The 20,879-nt window shown below is 35.8% G+C and overlaps 2 protein-coding genes across 6 annotated transcripts; both read left to right on the forward strand.

The window, feature by feature from the left end:
- The first annotated feature begins 4,791 nt into the window (after window positions 1-4,791).
- Window positions 4,792-17,331, forward strand: LOC121971246 (glycolipid transfer protein 1-like). 5 transcript variants are annotated; one of them, XM_042522411.1, is made up of 18 exons: window positions 4,792-4,972; window positions 5,077-5,512; window positions 5,992-6,171; window positions 6,323-6,443; window positions 6,517-6,556; window positions 7,080-7,132; window positions 7,774-7,835; window positions 8,159-8,311; window positions 8,462-8,682; window positions 8,983-10,577; window positions 11,098-12,006; window positions 12,407-12,782; window positions 13,203-14,244; window positions 14,742-14,859; window positions 15,436-15,491; window positions 16,131-16,635; window positions 16,856-16,987; window positions 17,070-17,331. In XM_042522411.1, exons 2-13 carry the CDS (start codon window positions 5,454-5,456, stop codon window positions 13,271-13,273), a joined length of 3,840 nt encoding a protein of 1,279 aa, XP_042378345.1. In that variant the 5' UTR covers window positions 4,792-4,972; window positions 5,077-5,453; the 3' UTR covers window positions 13,274-14,244; window positions 14,742-14,859; window positions 15,436-15,491; window positions 16,131-16,635; window positions 16,856-16,987; window positions 17,070-17,331. The 5 variants fall into 5 exon arrangements, with proteins under 5 accessions (XP_042378345.1, XP_042378344.1, XP_042378346.1 ...); XM_042522410.1 differs by having other exon boundaries at window positions 4,792-5,512; XM_042522412.1 differs by having other exon boundaries at window positions 4,792-5,512; window positions 12,422-12,782.
- Window positions 17,332-17,757: 426 nt separating this feature from the next.
- On the forward strand, window positions 17,758-20,410 carry LOC121971247 (60S ribosomal protein L17). The gene is made up of 7 exons (XM_042522415.1): window positions 17,758-17,906; window positions 17,997-18,033; window positions 18,291-18,331; window positions 19,203-19,433; window positions 19,507-19,609; window positions 19,679-19,746; window positions 20,143-20,410. The coding sequence occupies exons 1-7, from the start codon at window positions 17,904-17,906 to the stop codon at window positions 20,182-20,184; spliced, it is 525 nt and encodes a 174-aa protein (XP_042378349.1). The 5' UTR covers window positions 17,758-17,903; the 3' UTR covers window positions 20,185-20,410.
- The last annotated feature ends 469 nt before the right edge of the window (window positions 20,411-20,879 follow it).

Raw genomic sequence — 20,879 nt, forward strand, 5'->3', positions numbered from 1 at the left:
CTAATAAAATGTAAAATATTCAGAAGACTAATAAGGAATTCGAATTTCAAACACGACAAATACTTTGAAGATTGATTTTTGAATGCATATCAGTTGTGCTCTCATTTATCCGATATATCCGCCTGAGTTATTTAAAAATCAATCACAATAATGCTAACAAAGCCCCCTACCCCTCAATTTTTTTTTGTAGTACAAGAGGTATGGGAGTATAAAAATTGTATATGTATATGGTCATCCCCCCTCAATGTAAATAAACCTTTTGTCCCATATGAAATTGGACAAAAATTAAAACAACGCTCTTTATTTTTGAAATCATTAAAATAACATTCCATTTTGATTTTCTATCAAAAGGGTGCTCTATCTCATATACAATTACTAACTACCCTTCATCATATTATTTTTATTATTATCTTTCATCTATATTTCCCGCCTAAATTCTAAACGGGGCACGTTGTACAAGTTATGAACTCATAGTTACTATACAATTGTAATAGTTACGATTTTGTAACCGCTACAACTGAGCTGTCACACGATTGTAGCAATTACAGTTTTGTAGTTGTTAAACAGTTGTAGTAGCTATGAAAATGTAGCTGTTACAACGTGAATGTTAAGTCAGTTTTAAGAGATCATTTTTAATTTGGGTTAAACCATGAGGCGCACACTATATCAAATTGAAGCTCGTGTGTGTATATATATATATATATATATATATATATATATATATATATATATATATATATATCATTTAAAGCCTTTTCGGAGGCTTTGAAAAATTTTAGTCATCTTTATTAAGACTATTTTTCATGCTGTAACAATCATAAAATTGTAGCTGCTAGAACTATAAGATACAACTATTATAGTTGTAGCAGCTATAAAATCGTAGCTACTATAACATATCATTTATGATTAGGTGGGAGATATAAGTGAGATAATAATGAGAACAATATTAAAAGATACTTGTGTTATTTTATGTGAGGTGAGGCGCTCTTTTGATAAAAAATAAAAATGAGTATCCCTTTGACGATTTGAAAAAGATATTTATTTATTTATTTTTACCCTAATGTTTTGCTCCATCCTTCACTCTTCTTTCATAATGTAGATGAATAACTCACTTAAACTGATCTTATAATTTATCCTCTGTTTATATAATTTAGAAACAATATTATATATCTAAGAGACGTTTAAAAGGAGCATAATCAACTTTTTTTTTTTTTTTTTTTTTTAGTATTGTGAACAACTCACTGTAGTTATAATTTTGGAAGTCACCGCCATCATGTGATATATATAAAAAAAACACAATGAAAGATATGTTGCAACCAACGCCGACATTACTTTAGAAGAAATTAATGAGAATTTCCATACGCTTCAATCTCATCATTAGGATCAAAGAAGTTCAAGTCGGTAATTAAACATATACTATCATATAATATACTATTAAATAGATTATATATAATTTCCCCAAAAATTCTTTTTAAAATTGTAAAATCTGGAATTGACCAAAAGTGGGCACAGATTCAGGAAATTTCTAAATAATGTATCATATTTTGAGAATGACCCAACATGCACTGATTTAAGTTATACCCCTCCCACCAATATTAGCCTTATTTTTAATACATCTAAGCTACATTTAAAAAAAAATAATTCAAAATTAATTTTTATTGTTTGAATGCACGAGACCTTATCAAGTCTTTCACACACTCTCTGGCACCTTGCTTACCATACCTCTTTCTACTGTTATAAACTCAAAATCATCATAAATGTGGCTTGAAATAAGCGAGAAAATCATTGGACTCTTTATGTAATACCCCGGTTCTGAGATTCTGGTTAAATATGACTTAAAAAGGTTAGATGGTACTATTCATATCACCAAGGTGCACCTTCCTTTTCGGAAGCCCAAACTTAAGAACTCCAAAGTTAAGCGTGCTTGGCTTGGAGAAATCTGAGGATGGGTGACCTCCTGGGAAGTTTTCCAGGGTGCGTGCGAGTGAGGATAAAGCATCCTGAAAGGACCTCCGGTGGTCTGTGGAGCTAGCCATCAAACCAATAGGTAATTCTGGTGTTGTTCCTGGTTCGGTCCGGGTGGGGCCCGCCCGGGCCGGGGCGTTAGAGATGGTATCAGAGCGACCTTGCGACCGTGAGTGCGCCTGTGGTAGGAGCACCCAGGGCACCACCTAGCGAGGGAGATTCTGGGATTTGTTTGTGGTGTGATTTGTGGTTACACAACGAGGACGTTGTGTCTTTAAGTGGGGGTGATTGTAATACCCCGGTTCTGTGATTCTGGTTAAATATGACTTAAAAAGGTTAGATGGTACTATCCATATCACCAAGGTGCACCTTCGTTTTCGGAATGCCAAACTTAAGAACTCCAAAGTTAAGCGTGCTTGGCTTGGAGAAATCTGAGGATGGGTGACCTTCTGGGAAGTTTTCCAGGGTGCGTGCGAGTGAGGACAAAGCACGCTGAAAGGACCTCCGGTGGTCTGTGGAGCCCGGGCCGGGGCGTTACACTTTACAATATTAAAAATTCACAGAATCTAAAATAAATTTAATCATATCTATTTAGACGAGTTTTAATCAAAATCCACTAATAGATTTAGACATGTTTCATTAGACTTATTATAAGTTATGTGAATTTCTGAGACTGCAAAAAATCTAATGGTATTCTCCATTACTTATTTCGACATCTCTGGAGATGCTACAATGTTATACTAACTTTTAGCTAGAATGTGATCTTGTTTTTCGGAAAATCATGCCCATGTTGGACTTGGTCTAAATCAAACCAGACCTGTGGTAATGGTGATTTAGATCCTCCGAGGCTAGTTTGATTCAAATCAGGCCCAACGTGGACTTGATTTTCTGGAGGCCAGGATCACGTTATAGCTGAAAGTTAGTATAATATTATAACACCTTCAGAGAGACCGAAATAAGCAATGAAGAATATCGTTGTACTCCCTGCAACATCATAAACCCATAAGATCTGAAATGAATCTAATTAGACTTGTTTAGGTTCATCATTAAGTTTCTAAGGTTGCAAGGAGTCTAACGATATCATCCATTGCTTATTTCGGTCTTTCTTGAAGTGTTACAATGTTATACTAACTTTCAATTAGAATGTAATCATGGTTTCCAGAAAATCAAGTCCACGTTGGGCCTGATTTGAATCATACAGGCTCGTGGTAGTGCTGATTTAGATCCGCTAGGTCTAGTATGATTCAGATTAGGCCCAACGTGAGCTTGATTTTTTGAAGACCGAGACTGCATTATAATTGAAAATTAGCATGACATTATAACATCTATGGAAAAGTCAAAATAAACAATGGAGGACATCGTTAGATTATTTATAACCCTAAAAATTCAGAAGACCTGCAAATGAGTCCAATTAGATTTGTTTAGATCTATCAGTGAGTTTTGATTGAACCTACTTATAGACCTAAACATATTTGATTGGACTCATTTCAGGTCGTACGGGTTTATAAAACTGCAAGGAGTCCAATGATGTCCTCCATTACCTATTTCAATTATTGTTTGTGATGATCTTGCATTTATAATAGCAGGAAGAGGTATGGTAAGCGCAAAACTCAATGTCATATAGCGAAGAGAGGATGAGAGTTAGATTTTTTAAAAATATGACTTAGATGCATTAAAAATTAGTTGTGTGAAAAACTAATATTGGCCGGAGGGGAAGAACGGGAAAATACTTAAAGTCAGTGTGTTAGTTGGTCATTCTCAAATCTATATGCATTCTTTGAGAATTTTCTAAATCTACATGTGCTCTTTGGTTAATTCCGTTATAAAATCATTAGAATTTCTAAACTCTTTTTAAACACCATTAAACATTATTTAATAGGGTGATATTAGCTTAACCTTTTTTTTCCAAATACAATTTTAATGGATTATAAATTTATAATAAAAAAATGCGGTATTGCCACAGTAACAACCCTTTTATGATTGTCTTATACTATTGAAAAAGAGTTAAGTAGGAATTCAAATTAGTAAATGCAGGAGCGGAATTCACAGAAATTATAAAATATCTTATAAAATTTTGACCCCTCAATTGTTATAGTCATTGTCTCGTATACTTATCAATAGAGTTAGTCCTGGGAGCTTAATTATAAATTTATAATAAAAGCCACATGGAGCAGTACTTTAAAGAACATATTATTAATTTATTTAGGCACAAAAGATTAGAAAATAAAAAGGCTAATATAATCTCTTGATTCCAAGGTACATTATTTAGCAATTTTTAATAAAAAATTTCGTTTAAAACAAGAATAACAAGATTAAATTCTTTCTAACAGTCTTGCTAACAAAAGATTAAATTCTCTCTAACAATGCCTTTAGTTTGGTGCATGCAATCATTAAGGCTTTTGCAACTACAAGTTTGCTTCCTTTTCGCAACAAAAATCATAATTGAAATGTGATGAGGATCTTGTCTTCTTCCTGCTCTTTTGCATCTGTACAACATGCATAATGCATTGCCTCGACTGAAGCATAACCTTTTCCCCCATAAACATCATAAAAATTCTTCAAAAATTTCAATTTCATGGAAACTGATGAATGTAAATGTGTTTTTGTTTCTGGAATATGCATAATTATTTGATCAAAAATCAGAGCTTTCAAATTCCTGTAATCCAGGAATATTCCAAACTTGAGAGTTTTTCTTCGAGAGGATAGAGAAGGTGAAAGGAGAAATCTAACCGCAACCACTCCAGTTGAGAATGTCAATTTCTTATTCTTATCAATTGAATTACCCAAAATGGCCTCCTTCTTCCTTCTTCTTCAATGGCACTATTCCACTTCCACTTCCACTTCATTTTATCGATTCTCTTTATTGTGAAGGAAGCAATCATACTTTCTTCCCCCTCTCACATTTTCCACCATTATTTTGGCTTGAATAATCTGCTTTGTTATTCCCTTCCACAAGTTCTCAAGTTGTCCTGTCTGAATCCCATGCCTCTCTCTCTCTCTCTCAACTGTGAGCACTGCTTATCTCCTTCATCCAAAGAAACGATTTTTATTCTTCCTCCAGTTTAATCTTCTGCGTTTTAATTGATTCGCTTATTTGTTCTTGTTGTTCAGAAACCTCCTCTCCTCCTCCTGGCCTTTCTCCTCTCACTGTCTCAGGAATTATTGCTTTCTACTACCTGCAATTGTTGTGTCCTTTTAAGATCCACTTGCTGCCTTCGTTTGAAGAGTGCTCCAGCATTAAAGGCAGCATTTTTAGTCACTTTTTTTTTCGCCTATTGTCGCTTCAAAATTTGTTCATGTCCGAGCAACTGTCGCTGTTAACTTTAATCATTTTCTCTCGATTTTTTGAAGTGAGATTCATGGAGAAATAGAGGGGATACAGACATATAGTGTAGGCGGGAGAGGGGGAAGAGAGGAGAGGGATCAAAGATCTGGCCTTTGTCCATAGATCGAAACTTTTTTTCCCAAAACATTTGTTTTCTAGGGCAATGAGGTCGGACGCTCAGCTAGATTCGGCGGTCTTCCAGCTCACGCCTACTCGAACCAGGTACTTCTCTAGATCATTGTTTCATGTTCTAGGGTTAAGTGGATAGGAACTGCTTGAAAATTTTCTATATCAGAAAAAAATCCATTACTGAAAATTTCACAATGATTTGGAGTGCGATGCTAGAAGATGGATTTCACCATTACATCGCTTCCCCAAAATGAAAGGAGTCTTAATGCTTTTAACTGAGGTTTTAGATGCATGAATCTAGTCCAAATACTCTTGGTTACTACTGCAAATGGCCAATAATGTTATTTAATTCGGAAGAATTTCCTGCCTTCTCGCTTTGCAAAACATATATTGTATCAGTTAGAATGTTATGGATCCATCTCTCTTCTATCATCTTTGTAGATAATGACTTGCAAAATATATTGCTGTTGTCCAACTCATTTCTATCGGGGTTGATTGGGTCTTTATGAGAGAAATTCTTGTAGATTACTGGATGTTAGTGTGAAATATTGGTTTGTAAATTTTTTCAACAGGTGTGATTTGGTCATCGTAGCAAATGGTAAGACAGAGAAACTTGCATCTGGCTTGATGGCTCCTTTTCTTCCTCATTTGAAGACTGCTCAGGATCAGATTGCTAAAGGAGGTTACTCCATAATACTTGAACCAGACACAGAGAGTGATGCTACATGGTTCACCAAAGGAACTGTAGAGAGGTAAGCAAAAGATCTCTGCTGCTTAACCCTACAATCAACTGCTGTGCGTAGTTTATTCTCTGGGACAGAAATGTCTACCCTCTCTACAACGTGATTGCACTTTATCATCTGACAGACATTTGGCATGTGGTTAATTATTGATCCTGAACAGATTTGTTCGTTTCGTGAGCACACCTGAGGTCCTAGAGCGCGTAACTACAATAGAAAAGGAGATCTTACAGATTGAGAATGCGATTGCTATTCAGGGAAATGAAAATGGTGGCTCAAGCACTGTACGCGTCCCACGTATAGTCATTCATATGTCAGTTGTAAAGCTTATGATGACTTTTTCTACTGATTTGGCAGGTGGAAGATCATCAAAGCAAACCAGCAGAAACTTTCGAAGGTAAAATAGATTGATCTAATTACTTCATTTAGTTTTGAGTCAAAACATTTATACTCAGATTGCTTAGGGTGTGTTAGCAGTCACAGACCAAAGGGCTAAATTAGCTGTAATTTATGTCAAGCAGACTAGTAGCTCGGTTACTAAGTATCCTTACATTAGAGTACTTTTGGTCACCTGTGGTGCATAAGCAGCACTATTAAAACTATTTGAACATGCTCAAAGTATTTCATAAGAAGTGGAGTTCCACCAGAATAGCATCTCGCGATGATGACTTTCAGTATATCTAACTTAATCATATATTTCTAGCAAATGCTGGGGGTCTTGTTATGGAACCACAGGATCTTACATCCTGTATGCTAGTGGCCTATTTTCATTTAACTTTCTGAAAGATTTAGCTAAGTGAGTGGCCTTGTATTTTATATGTGTATTGAATGGACTCATATTATCAAGTAGATTCAAATTTTATTCAATTCTTGTACTTCTGGTTATGCTGACCTTGGTACCATCACTTGCTTGTGTGTAGCTACCAAGTCTTCAGTTGATAGTGATGCAGGAAAGGCAATTATTCCATATAAGGTAACAATTTTATACATCATATCTTCATATATGCTTACATAACATTGCATACGCCTACATAAACCTATAAAGTAGAATGAATTTTGTTGAAAAATTGAACGATTTGATATGACATTGCTATGCTGCTGTATCTGTTGTTGAAAAAGGGTATGATGAATCAAAAACTATATAACAATAGTATCACATTGCAAATCTCAGAATTTAGTTGAATAATCTGAATGTATGATTCAAGGCTTATCTTGTCTATTTAAATAAAATATATTAAAAAATTAAAGATATTTGAAGATCAATGTTATTCTGAATGTTCACAAATGTGTAAACGTTGTGTCAAAAAAGTTGTACAAAAGAAACTATCTTTTCAACAAAATTTGATTTTATACCTATTATTACAACAGTATGGAGTTTGAAAGAAAAATAAACTATTATTAAACAATCAAATGCTTAAGGCGAGCTACATATCCAGGAACCATTGACCAATATTTGTATCAGTTCTTATTTTGATAATGATACATAGAACAACTTGTTAAACTTTCCTTCTTAGGCACATATAGATGGATGTATACAATGCATGTTCACATTTTTATACAAGTATTTTTTTGTTGAACATTGTTCTGAGCGTGGTATCTTTTGTTCTGTAACAGCCTGGTTCACAACCAGATCCACCTGATTCTAATGGATCTGCCAAGCATCAGGAGAATTCGAAGTATGAGCCATCATGCCTTTGATATTATATTATTTGCAATAAGTTCTAAGCATGCAAAAGTAACCTTAGTAGCATTGTCTAAGATGCAAGGTTTTCTACAAAAGATGTTAAATAAATACTTAATCAGTGAATGAGAGAAAAATAATGCAAGATCTATTTCTTCTACTTTGCTGTTAATGATAAAATCTGTCTTGTGATTGGAATGGATGTTGAAAAATCAGTCTCGTGCTTCTATTTCTGCTGATATTGTCCTCGACAGCTTCTAGTGCAAAATAAATATTGTATTATGCATTTTGTATTCCTTTTTTTTTTGCTTTGTGCAGGGCTCATCTTTTGAAAGTTCTTGAGACCCGCAAAATGGTATTGCGCAAAGAACAGGGCATGGCCTTTGCACGTGCTGCAGCCGCTGGTTTTGACATGGACACTTTCCTAGATTTGATATCTTTTTCTGAAAATTTCGGTGCCTCACGTTTGAAGTATGTTTTGGATCAAGTTTCCTTTTGTTAATACATTTATTAGTTCTTGTATTCTCGATCTTGCACTCGTCAGGATAAATAATTAATTTAAAAGAAATGAACTAGGATACTAATTGTGAAAGCTTTCATGTATTCCACATTATAAAACAGGGAAGCCTGCTCGTCCTTCATGGATTTATGGAAGAAAAAGCATGAGACTGGACAATGGCTTGAGGTTGAGGCTGTAGAAGCAATGTCAATGCGATCTGAATTTTCTGCTCTGAATGCCTCAGGCATTATATTTACTGCGGATGCTATGGCTCAGAAAGATCACGGGGATGCACAAAGTGTGTATGCTGGCGATATTGTTGCCGATAGCAATGGAGACTCTGGTATATATACTCTAAACATGAAAGCTAAATTCACTTTATATCAGCGTGAGTGTGAAAGAGAGATCACTCGAATTCTAATCCTTCATACAATTTTAGCTATGTACAATTTGTTAGTTACTGACCAAATGACTAAGCTGATTAGTCATGAGGGAAAAAATTGCTTCGATGAAATAGAAGCTTTGTTTGCAGAAACATTGCCTGTTTCTTCCTTTTTCTTTCCCTACCTTGATTCTAATTCTACACATTGCAAGTCATTGTATCTTAAATTAATTATTATTATTATTATTATTATTTTTCCAGATAAGAAGATCCCTTCGGAGTCGAAAGTACCACTGCACCCGGAGTATTTTCAAGGTCAATTTCAGCCTCCCACTTATCCACAATGGCCTATGCATGCTCCACCAGGTCCTATGTTTCAACCATATCCCATGCAGGGAATTCCCTATTACCAGAACTATCCAGGTAGTGCTCCTTATTTTCATCCTCCTTATCCTCCGATGGAGGATCCTCGATATAACAGCTCTCGTAGAAAGGGACCGAAAAGGGTGTCAATGGATAGTAAAGATATTGAATCTGAGACTTGGGATAGGAGCACACAATCACAGGATGATGCAGATGGAAATCCATCAGATCTTGAGAATGAAAGTTCTCATGGTTTACATAGATCTCATAAAAAGAGTGGTCGTTCCGGAAAGAAGTCTGGTGTCGTTGTTATTCGCAACTTGAATTATATAGCATCCCAGAAGCATGGAGGTAGGGGGTCTGAAAGTGACCCAAAGTCTGCTTCTGAATCTGAAACAGAAGAGGAAAGTGATGCACACCCCGATGTGCGAGAAAGCAAGCACAAACACTCCAAGCGAATTTCCAAGAGAGAAGATCATAGAACAAAACCTATTGAATATTCTGATGCATATGTCAATGATAAAGGTTCATACAGGGAGGAGGCAGATTCAGGAAATTGGCAAGCATTTCAAAATTTCTTACTAAATGCTGAAGAAAAATCAAGAAGAGCTGACGAAGACATGTTCGCAGGAGAGAAAGATCCTCCATCAAAGAAAAAACAAAGCAAACCTGAAGGTGATCCCATGGTTCCTCCTGAACGAGATTATGGTGAATTTGATGGCCACAAAATGGTAGGAATGGATTTTATTAATGGGAAGGCAAGCCGAATGAGGCAGATAGCTTCTGATGATCAATTATTGGTTTCAAGTTATGGAAGAGATGCAATAGATAACCAGTTCAAGCAGATAGAACGCTCAGGAGGTGCATATCGGCGGAGGAGCAGTGAAGAATTCATGATTTACGGGGAAGATAAGCAGTTAAATGTGATGAGGTCTTCTGATCCACTCATTGATCCTGCCTCTGAGCATATTGATAATGCACCGAAGAACTCTTCATATACTATGACAGATGAGTCCTTTTTGATTCCTTATAGATCAAATTTACAGGAAGTTGGATCAGACACCATAGCTGTTATTGACATGGATTCTGAGATCCCCACAACCCTCGAGAAGCCACAAGTCTCAAATGATAATGCCAGAAGCCAACTTTTCTTTGAACCAGATGAGTTGTCTATGGTCCCTGATCGTAGAATGGAAAGTTTATCTATAGGATATGATCCAGCTATGGATTATGATTTTGAGCTTCCCGTTGAGAGTACCATCAAACTCGTAGCTACTAACGAAGAGGATCTCTCTACAAGCACAAAAGAAGAACCAAAGAAATCCGACAAGGAGAAAAACTTGAAAGTCTCAACTGACAGCTCAGAGAAAAAGAGGGATGCACTGTTAAAGAAGGGTGCATCCTCAAGGCTTAATTTGTTGACAGAGGCTCAAAAACGAGCGGAAAAGCTGCGAACTTATAAAGGCGATCTTCAGAAAATGAAGAAAGAAAGGGTAATTATCATGATTCATTCACAATTTCTTTCTGGAACTTGTATGCATATTACTCTAGTTGCTGATTATAAACAAAGATCTAAAAGGGAAATAATGTTTAGAAAGGTAATCACATTCTAATAAATATGCTGGATAAACAATCTTCATGTTATTTTTCATAGCTTCCTCACACTCATATGCTATTGTTTTTTCCCCTGAAAGCATCTTTTTGATGAAAACCTTAGTTTTAGTGAACAAAGAACATTATTCATATTAGTCTGCAATCAACTCTTTTATTTAAGTCTTGTGTGGTTTGTGAATGTACTTTTCAATTCTAAACATGCATGATTAACATTATAAGGTAGTAAAAACTGTAAATCAGCTCTTCAGATAAAAACCTAGGCAGGTCTTTTTTGGCTGTTCTTATGTTGCTATTGTTGGTCTTGCAGATGATTAAGTTTAACCATTTCCTCTACTAGTGCATATGTCAGGTTCCTTTGCTTGTACTATTTCCTGACTCTATCAATTTTCCTAAATTTAGGAAGAGGAAGACAGAAAGCGTCTGGAAGCATTGAAAAGAGAGAGGGAAAAGAGGATAGCTGCAAGAAGCGGTTCCACTGCCACCCAGTCACCATTGACACCAAAGCAAGCAAAACCCCATTCAGCCACAAAGCCTTCACCAAGTCCTTACAAAGGCTCGAAGTTTAGTGATGCAGAGCCTGTTTCTTCAGCCTTGAGGAAATTACCTGCCCGAACCTCTTCAAATGGTTCCAGTGATCCCCCAAAAGCTACCAAATCTAGCAGATTAAATGGAAATGACAATGGCTTAACTCGATCAGCATCTGCGTTGTCTGAGGTTAAAAAGGGAAATGGACTCATTTCAGAATCAAAGTCAGAATCTTTCCGGATAAAAAGACTCTCAGATCCTAAAAACAGTTCAACTTACCATGCTTCTACTGTTAAGTCTTCAAGTGTGGATCAAGCTCCTAAGAGAAATGTGCCCAATGAGCCCCAGAAAAAAATTGCTGAAATTATGCAACTAGATCAAAGTAAATCAACAACTCTTCCTGAACTTAGAATCAAAACAAAAACTTCATCTGAAAAATTTCAAGATAAAACAGCTAACAAAGTTCCCGTGAAGAAAGAGATTGAAAGCAAAACTTCTCAGGTTTCTAAGCGAATTGAGAGGAAATTAACCAATGAAAAATCACCTAGCAATAATGATGAGTATCATGTCATTGAGAAGACAGTGGTGGTGCTCGAAGACAATGAGGTTCCTGCACCTCCTATCCAGCGACCCGATGAGATAATAGAAACGAAAGAAAGATCACATGGAGATGGTTCAATTACAGCTAATGCATCTATTCATGCACCTCCTTCATCTATTGTTATGAGTCAGATTGAGGATTCTAGTCTAAGCAAGCTGGATGAACTGCAGAATCATCCTGAGGTATACCTTTTTAAAGAAAATTTTCATTTTTTTTTAAAATCACAGTAGTAGATTTTTTCTTTACAAAATCCTATTTCTAATTTGGCTTTTTTTTAGGTAATTAGCAAATTGCTATCCTTGGTTTGTGATTTTAAATTCACATATTTAGTCCATTAAGGTTAATGGTTTTGGTTGCCAGAGCTTTCCGTTATTCTGTTGCTGGTGGAAAAACTGTTATGAAATGAATAAATCTCTTAACCACCTTGTGGAGCTTTATGCTCTGAATACTGTACTAGTTGACTAAGCAATTCTAGTTGTCTCCCTGCTGCTTTTGCTTAGAGCATTTACATCTGTCATAAATGAAACTTCCATCTTTCAATTTTCCATAATTGTTCATCATACACGTGCTCATGCTGATCAGGTTGTCATTCCTCAGCCAGGGAATGATCCTCCAAAGTTCTCAGGCTCAACTTTAATAGAAAAGCCTCATCAAGATCCTTTTGCCATGTTAAGCTCCTTTGAGGATCCTATTACTACTGTTTCGGATTATAATGGTGGCCTATCTGCAACTGAGTTTGAAACAGTTGTAACACATGCCTCCACTTTTGAGATTCCAGATTCAGGGCATCAAACTCATGAAACACATGAGAAGCCTCGGAGCAAGGAAACAAAAGGTATTAGAAAGCTTCTGAAATTTGGTCGGAAGAGGCACAGCTCAACTTCAGCTGATGGTAATCTTGACTCAGACGCATCATCTTTGGATGATCAAACTCTTGCTGCAGCTTCCTTCAGTGATGGTAAGATCATAGCTACTGGTGATCGTAGTTTGCATACAGTTTTGTGTTTAATATTTTTTGGCTCAACTGCTTAAACAACTGAACTAAACTAATTCAACAAATCAAGAAGGAAAAGTTCTTTTTGCATGGAATACAAGGTCATTCTTTCCTACAACTTTTATGGCATTTATTCTGCTGGAATACTAGAACTTTTGGAAGCTATGTATGAGTTTGAACTGCAATGAAATTGCCATAACCACAGTTGAATGAACTGTGCACAATGCATCTATATCTATGCTATCTAAAATTCAGTTCCAAGAAGCTGAATGTTGCTGAGTGTTTCTGCTTTGTGTCTCATAAGTAACCTACTTGCTTGATTTGCCTACCTGTTCAATGCATTATTAACTCGATACATGATAGAGCTTTATTTCTATGTCACAGTTTCACGGTCCTTTTCCCTCCTCTCACCATTTCGAAGCAGAAACAGTGAGAAGAAACAGGCAGCAGCATGATGAGTTCTCTGCTCCAAAATAAAGAACAGGAAGAAAGTGGGATCTACTTCTACCAGGCATATAATGCATATGGATTGAGATATTTTGGTTCTTTTAGAAATCATTCTTGATTGTTTTATAGTCACAGTAAAGCTTGTGCTATTTATTCCCTACTGTCAACATTGTTGTTTGATGCATTCATATACCGTTTGTTTGTAGAAGAATTAACTATGGATTGCTGTTCAAATTTGTCTCTTGGAGCATTCAATTTGTATGGAACACATCAAATGTCAAAACATCCACGAAAAGAGCAAAGTGTATCAGTGATTGCATAATAATTTGTTGCCACAACCAGTCATTTTATTTATGGAGTTTGTTTAGATATGAGGAAGTTGGGCACGGTTTTAGTCTTCGGTTGAAACAATACAACGCTGCTGCCTGCTATTGCGCCACCAATGTATCGATGATATGAGGTGAAATCAATCAATAATAATAGAACAAGGAGTAAAGGAAGTTCATGTTTGTTGCATTATTGTTGTTTTAAGTCATTCAAGGGGGGCTACTGGATGGCTGTAAAATGAGTTTTTAAACCTGATTGTGGAGTACTTTGAGACTTTTGAAACTTAGGGTAGGGAATTGTTAAAGAGAAGTTTCCTTTAAAGAAATTCATGATCGAATTCAAAAAACTGTAAGGGCCAGGATGGAATTAACCTCGCATCCAAATATTATGGCAAATCACGACTTCTGTACAGAATTTATGCCGTTCACGATCTCAAATACTTTGATTCTTTGCTTTGCCAGTTTGCCTCCTCCTCGAATCGATCGCATCGGTTTCATCTGCTGTTTTAACGATTCTCCTTCATTGAGATCAAGAGCTATTCTGCTTCGATAAATTCGTATCTCCGTGTCAGTTCTATTGCATCTGGTAGTCTCACCGGCGGAGCGGAGGATTAGACGATTCGATCGCTTCAATTTTGTCATCAAAAAGTTTGGTACCTGATCGAATCACCTCTTAAAACTCTTCAATTTCATGTTTTTGTTGTCATTTTTGCTGAGAAATTTGGATTTTTCAGTGCTTTCTGATAGATCTGCAGGCTAGGTCTGGAGCCGGTGTGCACAAAGTAGTTTTTTTTCCTTTCCAACGGATCTTTGTTGGATGTCATAGAATACTCTCTCTGAGATTTTTTTTCCTTTTTCTTTGACGCGTGATTTGTTTAATAACAATTGAGCCCCAGATCTAGAGTGGGATCTTACTTGGTTCAGATCTTAACTTCTTGTTCTGGTTGTGTGTTCTTGATTCGATTAAGTGAGATCGACTACTGTGTGTTATCTTGAACTTTCATTTGGCAGTGCTTGGATATCAGTGATTTTCCTACTTTCGTAGTTTTAACCTGGGGTTTTTGTGTATTTGTCTTTTGGACCATATCGTATAATTTGCTACAATCTTCATTTATTTTGTTTAACGTTTCTGGGTATGGTGCCAATTTAGATGGCTACTACTGTGTTCACTCCATCATTGGAAGGAATGAAGCATGTCAAATTAGACAATGGGATTATGCTTACAAAGCCCTTCCTTGACGTGTGCAAGCTTGTTCTCCCTGTTCTAGGTATGTGGTCTGCTTTGCTCTTCTTTCTCCCACAAGTGAACTTTGATCTCAATCATGGCTTTGTTTTTTTTAAAGAGATTATTTTCTTGTCAATATACAGCTAAGCTGACTCATACTCTGAATTTACTGATGTGATGTTTTTGAATGAATTAGTCTGTGTAACATGATTCTTGCAAGAGTTCAACTAGATATTTGTAGTTTGCTGTGTATATCAAATACTATTTGATACAATGTTGTGTTTCATCAACTGTGCATGAGTTCATTATTCACTTTGTTGGATTTGTTTCTCCTCACCGGTATTTTGTCATATGTACTTCTGGAAGTCCTCACATTATTATTTATAGTAGAAACATCATTTGGTAAATGTATTGGGAAAAATGCATCACTTGTAGCCATCATTCTTTTTTTATACTTTCTTTTAATTATGTCATGTGATAATCTTGTTGAAAAAATATTCACGAACTGAAACTTACAAATGTTAAAGTAGCCTATCTTGTTCCTATTAGAGCATAATGTCCCTTCCGCCAGTTTCCATGTCTACAATTATGTATCTAAAGTTTACACTGTTGTTACCAGACAATTTTGGAGCTGCGCTGGCTATTGTTAAGTCTGATATTGGAGGCAACATAACGGTGAGATTTTTGTATTAATTAGATACTCTTATTCATAAGGATGTTGGAGGTATTGCTTCCCGAGTTACTTAAAAATTACAAGTGGTTAACATTTTCAAAACCTTGTTATAATACCTTCTTCTCTATAACTTTATTCTTTAATGGATTCCTTTGAAATCAATATTGTTCCTGATAAACCAAAATTATTTCTTCCCCACAATGATAATATTTACACTCTACTCCTACTTGCTCCAAAAAAATAGGATTTCACATGTCTTTGGCATTCAAAACTTGTCGTGGGCATGAGTTCCAATGAATACAAATACCTTCTATTTTTTTAATTTGGTAACTATGGAAAAGCTAGTGAATTTCAACTTTATCTTGTATCGTCCTGCTATTCGATTCTCCTTTTTTTTGATGAAGATAATGTGTTCATAATATAAGACCTAACACCGATCTTTCCATCTTTGGAAGTTCTTTGGCTATTGAGGCTTCTCTATGGTCAATAATTTTTCTGCTTTTGTTTGACGCTACTTATTTAACAATGACTTGTCAGTTTGTAAGAATTTTAAATCAAACTTAATCAATATGTGATAGCAAATTTTAGGTCTTTTCTCTCTTGCATAACTAACAATATTGACCCATTTAACTCTTTCACAGAGACTGGAAAATAAATACAACTCTGATCCATCGAAGTTTGAACATCTATACAGTATAGTGCAAGTAGAAGTAGATGCTAATACAGCTAAGGGCTCTTCAAGTTGCACCAATGGTCTTCTGTGGTTAACAAGGTCTGTTCTTTTATGCACCTTGGTAATCTCTAAGGTTTTGAATGGTAAATTCCTACATTTGGATTCTAGAATGTAAACGTTGATTCATGATGTTGAAGCATAGAGGAGATGTATACTTCATTAAACCAAAAATCTGTGTTTTTGATATAATTGTTAGCATGAGATGAACCTGTCTTCATGATGATTATGAGTTGCTGTCCATTTAACAGTTTTATGAGTTAAGCTGTGTTTGTCTCAGAGCAATGGACTTCCTGGTGGAGTTATTCCGGAACTTACTAGTTCATTCTGATTGGAAAATGACTCAAGTTTGCACTGATTCCTACACCAAGACCTTAAAGAAATGGCACGGCTGGCTTGCTAGTTCTAGCTTCACGGTATAGTGTTGATGGTTATCGGTTTTTTACTTATAGAAGTTTGGCACAATGCAACTGATCCATGGAGCACAAAGTGTGTTGCTCCTGCTTCATGTCTGCTCTATCATTTGGTGTCTTATATGCCTTTTTCACTTGCCATGTTCTTTCGATTCAAAAGAGTTAGCTGAAAACTTGAACTTTGATATCGATTATCCAACTTATGCGCAAAGGTCCTTTACAGGTTGCTATGAAACTTGCTCCTGATCGGAAGAAGTTCATGGATGTCATTGGTGGATCAGGTGACCTAAATGCTGATATTGAACAATTTTGCGAGACATTTGCCCCTCTTCTGGCAGAGAATCACAAGTTCCTTGTAAACACCCTCTAACTTGGTTATCATGCTCTACCACTATGTTTACATCAATTGACATACTTGTTGCTTTACTCACATGTAGGCCAGCGTAGGTCTCGACGATATGAAGGCTTCCTGATTGCGACAACTAAGTTTGTTCTGTTTCTCGCAACACCCGAGTATCTTGCCAAACTTATCCAACTACGATGGAAAACAGATACAAATAATCTTCTAGTGCATGAGAGATTCATGACTTTTGTTACAATTTGATTACTGTTTGTACTTTCTACTGCAACATTTGGGTTATCTTGTGAACTGTATCGTTCATTTTTAATGAATATTAAATCTAATTTACTTGTCTGGAAGGAAAGTGGGCAAGGGGAGGAGGAAGGAAATGAAGGGGAAAGTTTGCTTTATAGAAAATGAGAAATAAGATATTTCATTTATTAGAAAGTTCAATATTTTTAAAGAATTATGTAAATTTTCAAAAAGATATATGGTTCATGCCGATTAATAGCTAATGGCTCGATTTAAATCTTCCATTAATGAGAAAAGAAAAATATTATCATATGTATTCACAGAAATATTTTTTTGTTTGTTTCTTAAAAGTGTTTAATTTTTTTTTTTTTTTTTTTTTAAAAAAATGCAGTTTCGGTTGTTGATTGTTTATTATTTTTATTTTGACTGTTTTTATGATATATTTTAAAGTTACATTTACTGAGAAATGTTTATTTATTTATTAATTTTGTTTAGAAAATATAAATTTAAAGTAAGAAATGGAGAATTTTCAGAGATCAAACGCGATTTAGGCCCATTAGGGTTTCTTTATAAGCCCAAGTTTTCGTCCCAGGGAACCGCAGTCAGGGTCCGAAAACCGTCCTCTCTACTTCCGCCGCAGGCGCTCAGAGTTGGAGGTCGCTGAGAACTCTCTGCAATCATGGTGAGATCCATCGTTCCCCTTACTTCGGGACGTTAGTTTTGCTGGTAATCTAATACTAATTTGATTTCTTTTCGCCGATCGTTCAATCAGGTGAAGTACTCGAGAGATCCTTCCAACCCTACCAAGTGTAAGTTTTTCTTTTTGATGGTTTATTCGCTTCAAATTTTGACTATGGTTGATTTTCCATGCTTTCCGTTTGTTATGGGGTCATCTGGTTTGCTCAAGGAGTAATCTAGATCCTAAAATTTTCTTTTTACTATGACATGAGTGGGATTCGACTTGTGATTGAGATCTTATTTTTATGTTGTTCGAGGTGGAATGTCCTGATGCTTGTGTCACTAGTTATTAATTTTATTTAAACTTATATTTGTTGGGTGTTTGCAGCTGCCAAAGCCATGGGTCGCGACCTGAGGGTTCACTTCAAGGTATGTTATAGGCATTCACTGGTCTATTCTAAGTTTTAAAAAAATTATTGGGCAAATTTTACTTGATAAAAACTCTTAAGAAAATGCATCAGTGTTCCCTGTTCTAAGAATTTGACGAGTGAGTGATTAATTAAGACCGCGACACTAAAAAGGTGTGATTTTTCTGGCAGTTTGCTTCAAACTAGACCTGCTATTTGGATATTCATTATTCTAGGTCGATAGAAGTGAGAAGAGTGATGATTAATCAAGTCCCATGTCATAAGGAAAGGTTTAGACTCTAGACAGCATGTGCTTTCCTTAAGAAACTTAAAATCTACCAGCATATATGATATTGGATGATGAATTTGTAATTAAGGGTGGTGATATTACTTCATGGTGAAGGCTTGTCATGTTCTTGGTTATCTAATTGAATTGAATTGAATCATATAAAACATAATTGTACACAATTTGAATTGGTATTCTAACCAGGACTCTTTAATTGGTTATTTTGATATCATTAATGATTATTAGTTAATGAATACATACATGTATATAAGGGATATTATTTCATCACTATATCAATTTAGTTTTTATTGCTGTAACTAATTTTGGAAGAAAATTGCATATTCTAAAATTTTCCTTGCTGTAGAGTAGTTTTATTATGTGAACAGTGTAATAAAAACCTCATAGCAAGGCAATAGCATTAGTTGTACTTGTATTTTTGCTTCTTTATAATATATTGTTTGGTTATGAAATTGTCTTTCTTTTTCTTCCTTTTTTTGGGTAATGCAATGGTACACTCAATAGTCAGTAGGATTCATATTTTGTTACAGAGTTTGCATAATTCATTGCATGTGGTTGACAAGTGTCTCAAATTTGATTATGTCAACAGAACACGCGGGAGACTGCTCATGCAATTAGAAAGCTACCTTTATCCAAGGCCAAAAGGTACCTTGAGGACGTAATTGCCCACAAGCAGGCTATTCCCTTCCGAAGGTTTTGTGGCGGTGTTGGTCGAACTGCTCAGGCAAAGAACAGGCATCCGAATGGGCAGGGTCGATGGCCTATGAAATCAGCTAGATTCATTTTGGATCTGCTTAAAAATGCTGAAAGCAATGCTGAAGTATGAATATAAGCCATCACCTTCCATCTCCAGTGCTCTGCTTAAATTGCTAACCTTTCTTTCATTTATGTAGGTGAAGGGCTTGGATGTTGACATACTCTACATCTCACACATCCAAGTGAACCAAGCCCAAAAACAGAGGCGCAGGACTTACCGAGCTCATGGAAGAATCAATCGTAAGTTCCTTTGTTCAGCTAATATGTTTCTTTTCAGTTTCTAATCTACTGCAATACTCTGTATTGCAGCCTATATGTCCTCTCCTTGCCATATTGAACTGATACTGTCTGAGAAGGAAGAGTCTGTCAAGAAAGAGGTAATTTTCTTCCTTTCAGTCTTCTTATGTGGAATATCTTTTTCATGTCTTTGGAAGTTAAGTAACAATCCAAATTACCTTTTCCTGTCTTGTCGATAGCTGCTTTTGCTAGATGTCATTTGTATTAACTGATAGTGGTTTTTTTCCCTCACTATTTTCTACCCTCGATCGTTGCGTCTCCTTCTACTTGTGGCTTTCTTCTTAAATCTGTTTCTCTTCATGCCATTGAAGAATAAAGCAAGTGAAATTCTGAAACTACTTTTATTTGCTTCCAGTCACTTACTGTTATTTTTTTCCAAGTAAATATCCTTTGACAAATATTTTTATATATTTCTGGTCGCATAGAACCCAAAGATGTTTTGTGTTGATGTCTGATTGCATATTTTGTTGCTGCAGCCGGAGACCCAACTTGCCACCAGCAAGCCCAGGAAAGCTTGAGCAAGTGAGTTAGTGAGGCATCATCGTAGGCATAATAGTTTATGGAAGCTCATATTACTCATTGTTTTGGCACTCTATCAATTTGCTTCATCAGTTACTTTCTGTTACTTTTTTGTTAACGAGAACTTTGTTGGATTTGGACCGCCAACTGTTTGCTCATGTTCCTTGCAATGTCTTTAATTGTTTCAACTTTCACTTTAACTCTTTAAGCTTCTGATTTATATCATTAAGAGTGTTTAACCTATTATCCTCGTCATGCATTGTCTTTAAATTATAAAATATTATTTGGGATAAAAAATAAACTCTTTCAAACACCTTAAAGGATGCCATACCAAAGTGCATTTGTGCAAGAGGAAATGGTGTTCCATGCAATTATCTTTATTTTATCACGATTATGAACAAGAAATGCATTCGAAGGCATTCATTTGATCAGGGAAAAATTATCTAATGATCTAGTAACAAATTATCTTGTTAAGATCATTGTTTAATAAATAAGTAATCTCTTATACTGGAGGATCGACCTTTGAACGCCCCTTTCTTTTCTTGCTTTGCAATTTTTTTTATTTATATATTTTTTTTTTGTAAAAAATGATATAAATCACGTACGTGGTCCAGTCCGAACCGAGCTGCTGCGTCGGGAAAGGAACGTGGACCGGTCCCAAATCTAAAATGGGTGGAGGGGGCCACCTCGCAGA

Source organism: Zingiber officinale, chromosome 4A (assembly GCF_018446385.1).
Source record: "Zingiber officinale cultivar Zhangliang chromosome 4A, Zo_v1.1, whole genome shotgun sequence".
In the NCBI taxonomy this organism is placed as follows: Eukaryota; Viridiplantae; Streptophyta; class Magnoliopsida; order Zingiberales; family Zingiberaceae; genus Zingiber; species Zingiber officinale.